The sequence below is a fragment of the Semicossyphus pulcher genome, unplaced genomic scaffold (assembly GCF_022749685.1).
Source record: "Semicossyphus pulcher isolate SPU_LCO1_2020_fin unplaced genomic scaffold, fSemPul1.0.p SCAF_20, whole genome shotgun sequence".
In the NCBI taxonomy this organism is placed as follows: domain Eukaryota; kingdom Metazoa; phylum Chordata; class Actinopteri; order Labriformes; family Labridae; genus Semicossyphus; species Semicossyphus pulcher.
This window is the reverse complement of record NW_027211694.1, coordinates 11,275,175-11,287,851: the sequence shown is the minus strand read 5'-3', so window position 1 is coordinate 11,287,851 and position 12,677 is coordinate 11,275,175. Positions and strand designations below refer to the sequence as shown.

Genomic DNA, 12,677 nt, shown 5'->3' with positions numbered 1-12,677 from the left:
GAGGTGGTAGCAGAGGCATAACAAAGACAAAACTGGAACTGGCAGGGCAGAACAGCGCTGTGTGCGTGTATTTGAAACTCGCACAGAGCGCTGTGTGCGTGTATGTGAAACTCGCACTTTGCTGTATTTTTGACTGATATTTTGAACTGTGTTGAGTTAGTTTTGAATACGTTTGGAATTAGTTTTTGTGCTAGCTTTGGGCTGAGTTTTTGTTACTTAATTCCTTTTGAAGCAGTAGGGGTGAATCGGCATTTTTGTTAACAACTTTTCTCATGTTTTACCAAGTTAGGGAGACAGGTTCAGTTCATGTCTTTTATTTGCCTTTTTTTCCCCTAGGGATTAGTTAGTTTTTCTCTGGGTTTTCGGTAACTTCGTTTTGTTTATTACTTTGGCCTGGATTCACCCTGAAGCCTGAGCTTCGTTCATCCATTTATTTTGTCTTGTGTACATTGTACATAAGATTTGTTGTACATAAGATTATTTGTTATTGCAAATAAACTGTTCATTGTTTGTCTACTGTTGCCTATATGTTGCACTCTGTGGGAATTTTCCAGGGATCACCAAGGGGGTAACTCTTCTAAATTTAAAATTATATGGGGGGGCAATTTATTTTATGACGTTGACTTGGTGAACCCCGGTTTCCCCTGGTTTCCCCTGGAGAGCAGATAAGGATCATCTTATCTTGCTGATGAAGGCCATGTGGCTGAGTGAAGTACCATGTGGGGATGGGGTACGGGGTTGTTGATGTTGTATATAAGCTTGAACACTGCAAAAGCAAGGGAGAGAACTGCTGTACTTCTCTCCATGCTGCATGTAAAATGTAAGTAAAGAGACTTGATTCATAACATTGAGTTTGCTTGTTCTTCACAAATTATCTTCAGGAGGAGAATTTCCCTCACAACTCTCACCCCCTAAACGGGGTTGTAACACTTCACGTTACGCGAAGAAGACGTGCTACATTCAGTCGGCTGAAGAGGAGAAAGGAAGCACATATTGAGCATGTACAACGATATTCTAACCTTCCAACTGTTAAACCGAAGATGACTCAGGTAAAGCTTGATTCGTTAGGCCCAGGCATGTTTTCCAATACATGGGGGTGCTAAGAAAATAAACGATTCTCATGACATTAGAGTTACTTTATTAGAGTTAGCAAGTTTGTTTTTCTAATAACAACAGCTCTGGTACACAGCACATTCAATATCAATGTAGTTTTTAATTGAATTTGGCCTAAGGTTATTCAAAAAAATAGCTAAAAGCTTAAAATAACTGACTAAAGGCAAGGACAAAAAAGTTTCACGTGTCAAGGTGAGAGACTTCAGCACCTGGCAGCACTGGACAGCGCCCAGCAAAAACACAATACATCCAAAATGACGAGTGAGAGTTATGCAAAATCAAACAACTGTGCATTGGTAATGTTTCGGACGAAATGGCTATGTCAGGAATAAAGTTAATGAGAGAAGTGCAGCCGCAACGAGAAGTGCAAACAGCCTGCCTGTTAACTGTGTGCAAACATCACAATCTTGGTGATCATATTTGCATTGTAAACAAAAATACATGTGTCCCACTTTGCATTAAATGTAACAGATTAAACATCTATCACAATGTCAGAAATAAAATTAATGAAAATAATATCCTATCTAAAGTGCAGCCACTGTGTGCCTAGTGTATATAATGTATGCACAGCGCAGCTGGCTACAGGAGCTTTTTTAATCCAAAAGTGCGCCATGCTTCCAGCAGTTGGATCGGAACTAGGTCGGACTGCGTTCTTATCACAGACGGACTGCAGCAGAGTTTGTTTGTAATTGGACCAAGACCACCTATTCAACAAGGTCTCGTCCAGTTGTTTTGGTCCGCACCCTGGTGCGATTGCTTTGTTCCCACCTGCCCAAACGAACTGCACCAAGGGGGTAAATGCTCCAGGGTTCGAGTCAACCAAACTAAAAAAGGAAGGTGTGAAAACGCCAAAAGTTTTAGGTGCTATCCCCAGTCAAATAATTAGGGACAAAGAAAAACAAACTTCTATGCTCTATAATAAAATATGTCTATTTGAAGGAGTGCGGAGCCTCTTTTATAGAATGAGTCTAACTTCATTTATAATGGAAAATATTATGAAATTGCATCATCATCATTCAAATCGAATTGCACTAAATTGGTCTTCAGTAAGATGTTTCGCCCATGATTTGTATCGCAGCTCAAGTATCTAGATGTGTATTGGATCGTCTTAAAGGAAAGAAATGCACACGCCTGCTATAGTACCCATAGTAACATGGCTTTATCCCGCCAAAGCAGAATTTTTGTAATTGTAGATAAACCAAAAATCCTCACCGTGGACAGTTAAGCAGGAGCTGTAGTTCATTCTAGGTTTGTGAATTATCTTTCATGGATACATAAGTAGACATACTGTCATTGACTCTTTCTATATGAAAAGCTTTCAATGCTTTGCACTACAAAAAAAATTGAATTGAAGATGTCTCAGCAGGAGGATCTCAAAACAAATTAAGCCAAAACTATCTCCATAGCTCGGGATCAATTGAAGTATGTGGGTATTTTCCTGGGATTAAATTACTCCCCGTACTTGAATTACTAAAGCTTATCAACAGAACAATGTGAATAAAAGCATTTATAAGAATTTTTAACAGATGAAAAAATTAAAAATGTCTGCAAGAAAGCTCGAAAGACATATTAAAAGCACACTCCTAGCACTTTAAACATATCTGATTGCCCTGTTGTGTAATTTCTGCATATGCACGAACACGAGGAGGCAGAAATGACAAGGATGTATAGATGAGAGAATATAAGCATATGTGGACCTAAAGAGGAGAGAGAAAGGAAACTGAAAAGAGAAGAAAAACTAAAGGAAACAGAATCATAATAAAGCAAATGGCAACCAAAACCTTGCAGCATACTGTATGTGAATGTATGTTATCCCCGTCTATGGGATCTCACGATCACTTACACATGATTACATATTAACCAATTAAGTGTTCCCAGAATAGCACTGTTCAGTCACAACAAAATGCCAAGGGAAAAGCCATGGGTCATTGCATGCACACACACACACAAACCATTTGGAATGGAAACTCATGCCACCTGAAAAGGCAGTTGACAATATACTTAGGCAGTGTGGTTGGTTGTGCATGCAGCCTGGGCCCGAGCTTTATTTTAAGCAGCAGAGAGAGAGAAATAGAGAAGGGGGGAGGGAGGGTGTGGGAGTGAGAGTGTGTGTATGTGTGTGTGTGTGTGTGTGTGTGTGTGTGTGTGTGTGTGTGTGTGTGTGTGTGTGTGTGTGTCTGCGTGTGTGTGTGTGTGTGTGTGTGTGTGTGTGTGTGTGTGTGTGTGTGTGTGTGTGTGTGTGTGTGATACACCAAAAGTCCATTCACTAAAAGTATGAAAGAAATCCAAATAAAATTCTTGGTTTAAATGCAGATGAACCATTAAAGAAAGAAGTGCAAAAGCAACTCACACTCCATGGTTTCTATGGTACTATTTCCTAGCAAACATATTTTACTTATCCTACAGGAAAGCATTCTTTTAGGTAACCAACTTTTCTGGGCCTTATTGTTGTGGGAAAAACTCGGTTCTTTTAGAAAGATTTTAGATAGTTGGTCAAATATACAATTCCAGTAGTTCTTCAATCTTTCACATTTCCAAAATATATGATAGGTCTCCCATTTTATTGTTGCATCTATGGCAGCAGGGGGTTGTCTCATGGCTGTATTGGTATAGCCTGTATGGTGTATAATATATTCTATAGAAGATATTAAACTGGATTAATCTATGTTTTGTATTAGGTAAGTTTTTTGAGTCCTCTGAAGTAGTGACTGCCATTCATGCATTGTTAATCTTTCAGTTCATTACTTAGGAATGCGTACATCTTAGATATGAGGCCTGTTGGTGATTTGGTAGAACTAAACATTTTCTCCGTTGGTGTTTCCGCAATATGGGGGAACCTGGGACTTTTCATTTCGACCCAGTTCCTTATTTGTAAGTATTTATAAAAATTAGAGGGTGGTATGACAAATGTTTCACTAAGAAATTTAAAATCTGCAAAAACATTGTCGTTACACAGGTCTCTTTAATTCCCTTATTTTTCCAATTATCAATGATTCTATCTTTAATTTCTTAAGGGACAAGAGGATTGTTCCTCAGAGGGGTGCTCTTTAACAAGTTGTTCTGGGCACCTGTAAGTTTGATTGATTCTTTCCAGCAATTAAATGTGTGACATATGACCTGGTTTGTAGTGACAGCTTAGAGGTTTTTTACAGTGTCAATAAAGGGGATAACATCTAAAGGAGTAGGATGTGTTATAATATTTCCCAGTAGGATCCATCCAGGGAGAGATACTTTCTCGCTGTTAAGCCAACACCAGATATTACGAGATTGACTAGCCAAATAATATAGTTTCTGGGTAGGTTCAGACATCCTTTATTTAAGGGAGCTTGCAATGTTGTTAACTTAATCCTAGCATGTTCATGAGAGCACAAAACTCTTGTAATTATTTGATTCAGTGAAAAAAACTTGGTGGGCAATTAAGTGGAATTGACTGCAACAAATAAAGAACTTTGGGTAGGACAGTCATCTTAACAATGTTAACTCACTAAATCACAAATTAGAGAGACAGGTAGATCTTTCCATTTCTATAGGTCAGCTTTAATCTTTTCTTTTTTTAAACATTTGATTTAAGTCATTGGTTACTTGTTACTATTGAAAATAACTATTGAATAAATAACAACTGACTCCTAACTAATAGTTATTTATGTCGACATAAATAACTATTAAGAAAAAAACATATACAAATACAACAAAATACAGACTTTAACAAAAACTTAAGCACGGCAATCAATATCACTGCACAATTAGAACTCAGTATCAATGCATGGCAATCAGCAAGGATTACCTCAAACTATCAGATGGTCAGAACAATTTCTACCAGCAGGGGAGAGGAGCTCACTGGTGCACTGATAAGGAGTGGACCAATTGACGGCAGATGATCTGCTTAGGATGGCATTAATGTGTGAGATATGCAAAGGCTCATTTACAGTTTTGTTATACTGTCTTTAAATGAAAATAAGACTGGTTGTTTGTGGCATGATGGTGAAAGTGAATTATTAACTGATGTAGGGGTGGGCAATATGGCCGAAAAATTATATCACTATATTTCACAAAATTTTGCGATGACGATATAAAAAAAAGAAAACTGAATAATTTTTTCGTTGTGATTTCAGGCAGCAGCATTTATTTATGCAAACAAAATAAAGTGCTTTGACAATGTCCCTTCTTTTCCAATGAACTAGGGGGGTCTGGGGGAAAATTTTGGCCATAAAAGCTCAAATTTGGTTGCTTCTGGCACATTTTCAAAGGAGAATTGGGCCTTTTACACATTTTATCCCACTCTGTGCCCACACAGTCAGTGTTCACGTTTGGATCTACAACATAGAAACACTGCTGTAGCCTGCTACTACAAGCTGTGATATGCTTAGACTCTCTTCTTACTTTAATTAGTAAGAGGTTTTTGATCTGCCACTGCATCAACTGTCCCTGTATGTTGTTCATCTTTAAATCAGTAAATTGCGAAGCTGTCCGCCTTATTACTCGATATATGGCCATGCTGGACATTTCAGTTAGATGGTAATCTGCAAGAGAAATAAAGAAGAAACGCACAATGTAGGCTTTATTAAAAGTAATTTGTTGATTTGTTCATTCATTAAGCCCATTAAAGTATGCGTCGCGTATTCGGAAAACTTTTTAATGCTTACAGGCATCACGTCACTGCCACCAATGTTTTCTGGTGTTTTCCGAAGCAGCATGCAATGACAATGGCCCCTCTCTTTGCATTAAAATGCAATTGTACTTGCAATCTATGAAACACTGAAGTCTGCTCTCTGCCACGCTCTCTCCACACTCACATACGCCGAGCATGCACGAGTGGGGTTCACACGGACTGACGGGCATCTCTCATGCTCGTATTGATTTAAAGTGGTGCTTCTATAATGAACAGGAAAAGCAATACGCATCTTGTTTGCCATAGCAATTTTCTTGCAAATTTACATCTTTGATATCGCGATATGACACTTTCTTATCACGTTAAAAAATTATACCGGTATAATCTGAACGATATGATATAGCACAGCCCTAGACTGACGTCTTTAAAACCAGATGTGCTTTTTTTGTATGTGTTGTAAACGGATGCATCCGTTTAAGTTCTGTTTTATATCTCACAAAGTGTTGAATGGATTACCCCAGAATTATGGGGCCTGCAGTATGCTGTTACCACCAGTTATCAGTGGTGTTGACAATTGAACCAGGATTAAAATCTCAATAATATGTAATTCCTTCCAAAGTGCAGACCATAGTGAGTCTTTTCACAGAATGTCATATCCATAATTGGGTTGTGTATTTGACTTTTTGTTTCACCCCAATCTTTACCTTATGAGCTTTACCTAACAGCAAACTGTGCCATTGCAGCCGCCACCCTCTCAACAATCAACATTACCGTTGGCTGTCAGATACGGCACCGGGAGCTAGCAGGATTGCAAACTCGACATGGCGAAAACAGATGGTAGGCTGTAATTTGTGTGTGTTTTGAGTATGTTTTAAATGAAAATACATGTTTTTATTAATAAATAGCTGTAGAAAACCTTTTTCCCTCTGGGAAACTTCCAAAAACAGACTGCGTCTTATATTCTGGTGCGACTTATATTCAGGATTTTATGGCAAGTCAGAATAAAATTACAAAGCACAAAAAAACATTACCAATAGGGACTACCAAGCTTTCTCAATGAATACTAAAAGGTATTTCATTTCTCCCTCACCGACCAATCAAAATCAATAAGGGTGCGGGTATCAAGATATCAACTTTGTCAACAACAATAGCGGAGGAGAAGCTAATCCTTTCGTTTTTCATGGGTACAATTTTCTTGTCTAGAGCTGCTGCTAACGCCAGGACATTATTCTTTGTAAGATTATCTCGAATAAAAGCAAATATTAAGCATTCAGAGCAACTCAAAACAGACTTGCCGATCACTACCGAGGGAAGCAGAATTGCAGACAACTTTCATAACCTAGCAACAGTAGGCCCTCTGAAATTGAGGTTCCGGTAATGGACACAGGCCCTAAGGGCGTACATGTGTTTGTCAGATTTCAGAGGAATCTCAGAACAGCCAACTGCCATGTCTGACAGAGAGAGAGTATAAAGGGAAAGGGAAATCAAAAGCACATTTCAAAAGGATAAATAAAAAAAATAAGAGGTGAGAATAATCTAGATAAGGAAAGCAAAAAACGGCAGGCAGAATATGAAAGCTAAACTAAGCTGGAATATGAGAAAAAGGCAAAGATAGCTCTAGAGGATATTTAAAAAAGAGGGAGGTGTCAGGATAATAGGGGATGGGATGCAAATGCAGACCAGGGGTGTCTTAAGCGATTATATGGGAGAGAGGAAAAAACTGAAAAAATTCATAAACCAGAGCACAATGGCTGAGAAGAGAAACACAAAAGGTTGGGGTGGAAATGGTCTGGAAATCGCACAGAAAAGCATTAATTAAATTAGAACAATGCAGGCTTCTTAAATATATATATATTTTTTATCTTCAAAGTAATAAATGCCTGTTAAGTCACTATCTGTCGCCAAATGAGGTAACACAATGGTGATTGAGCCTATGGCCCATTGATGAAAACCTTTGCATTTGCAGAATTATAGACTGGGTGTGACTTTCGCAGAAAAAGCAGCAAAGGAAAGGGACCGTCAGCGAGGAAAATGATCTAATGGCCAATGATCTATGGCTCCTATACAGTATATGCATTCAACAATGTTCAGTTATTTGTTTCTCTTTATAATATCGAGTTCACTTGCTTCTGTGAAAATGAGAGTTTACATTTATAATTGGGAGGTAGCGTAGCTGTAAGGTTATAAAGGATCAAACCCTTGTATTTAGCAATGTTATTTTATTTATCATGTTTATGTATCATGTTGTACTGCCAGCAAACAACATGTGATCCGGCCCAGGACTAGGGTGCAGATTTGTGAACGGTGTATTACCTAAGCTTAATCCAAAAGGCAACTGGATTTAGTTGTTCTTGAAGGTGTTTCACCTCTTATCCAAACGGCTTCTTCAGTTAAACTGACTTGTGGATGTAGCTAGAAATATAAGCATCTTTAAAGTAACAATCTTGAACGTTTTCATTTAAATAAATGTCTTTTAAGTCACTATCTATCACCGAGATAACGCAATGGTTTTTGAGCCTATGACCAACTGATGAAAGCTTTTGCATTTGCAGTATTGCATTTTTATGGACTGGGTGTCTGTGGCGACATTCGCAGGAAAAATCACAAGTGGTGCCCAGTGACGCATTTCCTATCACCCAGCAGTCGTTGGTCTGTCAGAGAGTGTAGGCGGAGCTAAGTGGCTGCACTACCGGTTTCTGTAAGCATCACGAGGAAACTATGGCTGAACAAACAAAGAAAAGATCGATGACTACAGATACAACTTCAAAAATAAGTCAAAATCCGAAGAAAAATAAACTAATTCAACGCTCAGATTAAGTCAAACAATCTACAAACAAAAGCAAGGAAAATCTAGAGTTAGAACCATGACAAAGATAGCCAGCCGTGGACGTCTGGTTAAATCTGGAGGTGTGTTCCCATAGTTAGCAATTATCGCCAGTGGGTGGCGCTCAAGAGCACGCAACTGAAATATTTGAGATTTGAACTTTAAGGTCATTAACTAGTAATAGACAGTGTCATCAAGTGAGAGTTGATAACCTGGGCTGTTGACCTAGTATGACAGTCTTTAACACCACTCCTTTGAAGACAGCAAAGTTCACATACTGGCCAGAGAAGATCGCTTTGAAAGAGGTGTTAAGGAAGCCATATAGTTTTAGTTTGAAAAAACATCCCTTAACAGATGTGGTGGCCTAAGACAGTGGTTCCCAATCTAGGGGGGCACCAAAGGTGGTTGTGGACGTGCGAGGCTTGGTCTGCACTGAGATTGTCAAAATTTGATTTTCACATGTTAAATAAAATCATTAAAAAACACTGACTTGATAATTAAAAGTGTGTTCAACTATTAAAAAAAATATATTTTTGGTCCTCATTCAAATCTAGTAGCTACTTTGGAGGCCACACCTCTGTGAACTATAAGATGAATGGTGTTAATTTTGCCAGGATTTGGAATTAATCTCTTTATTGTTTTGTTGTACGTGTGTGGGCTAGGGGGGCTCAGCCTTTTCCCAACAAAATTAGCGTATTGACGCAGGTTTTTCAGACCCGGGAAGACCCGCTTATCGATGCTGATTGCCTGTATTCCCATTGCCAGGGGAGTATCCTGCTTTTGGTCTCTTTTCTGCTGCATCACCATCTGACGTTACAAACGTGCCCGAAACAGGGTTAGTAAACAGTGAAGATGTTACGATGGTTAGGTCTATTGTATCTATTACTCATTCAGCCTATGTATCAAACTCTGCACCAACAGATTCGGAACGATTTTCATGCGCTGTTTGGACGGAGACAGGCGGAATTTGTAGCTAACATGACAAGGAGTCACAGAAGTTACCGACGGAGTGTAACAGGGTCATGAATATCTGTTGCTGTTTATAATTACACAAAATATACCTGGTGTTGAGTGTGTGAAAGAGAGTACCTCAGCACTCCATTTGGTCCTGTTGTATATGGCTCCTCCTTCTTCTCTGTTTCTTCTTCTTTGGTTTTTGTTTTATATTCCTTTTGGCACCCTCCCCTCTCCCCTTTTGTAAAATTCCCTATTGTTATAAAGCTATTGTCTTCTCTATTTTATTATTTATGGTATTCTTTTTGTATATTTTTATTTCCTACAATGTCTGTCCGTGTCTATTGTTACTTGTCGATGTGATCATTTAATTTGAAAATCCTGTAAATGTCAAATGTGTCACCCGTGAGCTAGCTTGCGCGGTACGTTAAGCTAAATTGCGGGCCGCCATTTTAAGCTATCTTGTATGATTTAAATTTTGTCTGTAGAGGAGCTGGAGCGAGCTGGAAGATGTAACAGAGGTTCTGTCTGTCTTTCTGTTCCCCAGGTATGCTTTGTTTTGTATGTAGTTTTCTTTAGCCATGTTTAATGTTATATCCTCACCTTTTGTAAAATTCCCTTGTGGGAGGGAGGAGCTGGAGCGAGCTGGGAGATGTAACGGAGGTTCTGTCTGTCATTCTGTTTACCAGTGGCAGAATAAATTCACTGAAAGAGTCCCGGTGTCAAAGCCTCATTAACACAAGACAACGCAGAGGTCCACCGGTCACAGGAGCATAGCATCGCGCCGGACAGGGGTAGGAGATCAGCGTGTTGATGCAGGTTTTGTGTTTCCATCAATGCAAATCGGAGCCGAGGTGATAATTACCCGGGTATACTGCAGAGTCATCACAGAGTCGTTTTTTTTAACCAGTGGGAAAGCAGCTTTAGATACAAGCAGGGGGGGCTCCAAGGAAAAAAGGTTGGGAACCACTGGCCTAAGACACCACCCATCACCCACATACAATGCAGTTTTGAATTATCTGCCTAAACAGCTGAAACCACCAAACCCAGAGGGTGTTAACGACTTCAACCAAGTCCAGTTGCCTTTTGGATTAAGCTTTGATTACCATGACCTGGATGACTGAGAACCTTCACAAACAATGTGTGTATGTGCATTCTTACGTAGGAAGTGTTTCTCCAATAAGGCAATTTCCAGGTGACCTTTGACTTCATTGAGTCTGTCTGCCTCTGACCTCTGGAAGTCCTGGATGGCCGTAGCCATGGTTGGAGACCCCGAACCTGCCTGCACGTAAACACACACACACAAACATTTTCAGTCAAAAACACAGACAAAAAGTTAATTCAGGTTAGGTTTAAAAATCATTTGATGACAAAATAGATGAATTGGAATATCTCTACTTGTTTTCTCTTGTACCTAACACATACACAAAGATTAGCATGGTACCGTGACTCACGCTAATGTTTCCTCTCCCGATATAAGTCCAACTGGAGTGGAGGAGGAGGAAGGTGAAAAAGAGGAGAATCCCCTCTTCTGACTACAGCAACACTGATGACTCACTCCATGCTGACTAAGGGCTATAACACACTAAACTAGCAACAAAACGTGTGTAGGTGGAGTATGAATGACAATAATTGAGAGATGACTATGTGAAAGAAGAGAGGAATGAGGCATAAAATGTGATGAATAAGGGGTTGACTTGGTGATGCAGGTAGAGAAAAAGAAGAAGCCGGAGGAGAGGAGAGATGGCTGTGCTAACGGATGATGAGCACTGCAGGTTGAGCATAGCTGCTCAACTACAGCAAGGGTCCTTGAAAAGAATACTCCTGCCTGCCTGCCTGCCTGCCGCACGCACGCACGCACGCACACAGGCACGCACGCAGGCACGCAGCTTCTCCCTGACAGTAAAACAGCATGTTCTGTGTGAGCCTGAGTAGACCGCAATGTGTGAAATAGAGAGAGGAAGAGAGGAGACAGACAGACAGACAGACCGAGAGACATAGAAAAAGAGAGAGAAAAATGTGCTTTTGGAAAGAGCCCAAATCCAAACAAGACAGGCAAGTGAGGCAACATAGAGGAGATAGTGTCCCTGTATAAAAAGCACTTAAAAAAAAAAAGACAGGAACCTCCTGTAAAAGTGTGTCATGGAGAAAAAAAGGATATGGACTGAAAGACAGAAATAGAAAGAGAAGAGGGGTATGGGGATTGACTGGAGAAAGGCGGATAAAATAAAAGGAAAGCTAAATAGGCAGAAAGACAAGGCGAGGAGAACATGAAAAAGATAAGGGGAGTGGAGGGTGGGAGTGAAATGGGTTGGCTACAATGCTATTTGTATGGATTTTGGCAGCTTTGTTTTTTTTCAAAATCACTAATGGTTTTAGTCCAAGGACAATACATATCATGAGTACACCTTTGTTATTTAATGATGTAGTCAACTCAGAACCTCCTTGTTATCAAACGTAGGTCAATCTCTCTAATAGGAAGAATCGCAACAGTTAAAATGAAAATCTTACCCCAAGTTAACTATCTATTCTCTATGCTACTAACCACCCCAACAGACAAATGGTTTAAATCCCTCAAGTCACTTTACAACCACTTCTACTGGAAAAATAAAAAAAACAAAAATTACAGAAGAAAAAAAGTCATAACGGTCTAGATGCTCCAATCTTCCCACAGTATTTTCTAGCACATCAAATACAGTACATAATTAAATTGATACAACGACCAAAATACAATAGTTCATGGACAGACTTTTTACATTACACAGTTTCACCAGCCAATGATCAGAACCACGGACAGCAGCCGTAGCGACACATTTATCCACGCTTATCGAACAGCCTGCCTCAAACCACCACAGCCTTATTCCTTTAAACTACAAAACATCCTAAATAGCTTTGGACATACACTGCATGTTGATAAGCATAAAACACGCGACCAAAAGAAAAGCACAGAAGCTTTATATAAATTTAAATTCTACCCCACTCAATAACAAAGTGAAACCTGTACTCACCTATTCATCATGCAGGCCTTGTGCTCAGTCTGCGAGAACTATTCAAGTCCAAATTTCTGGCTCTGCTGTTCTCTATTGACAGTATTGCCAATCCAACATACCAATTAGAAGGGTGGTATAAATATCTATCACATGCATGATCTAACTGATTGGTGAAGTTAATTTATCT

General features: G+C 39.4%; 1 protein-coding gene across 3 annotated transcripts in view; it reads right to left on the bottom strand.

Moving 5' to 3' along the window:
• Window positions 1–12,677, bottom strand: part of gramd4a (GRAM domain containing 4a) — a 101,188-nt gene that overhangs the window by 67,872 nt on the left and 20,639 nt on the right. For all 3 annotated transcript variants that reach the window (XM_069670822.1, XM_069670824.1, XM_069670823.1), the window contains exon 2: window positions 10,662–10,782. In XM_069670822.1, the coding sequence (XP_069526923.1) occupies window positions 10,662–10,782 (121 nt within the window). The remainder of the gene's footprint in view (window positions 1–10,661; window positions 10,783–12,677) is intronic.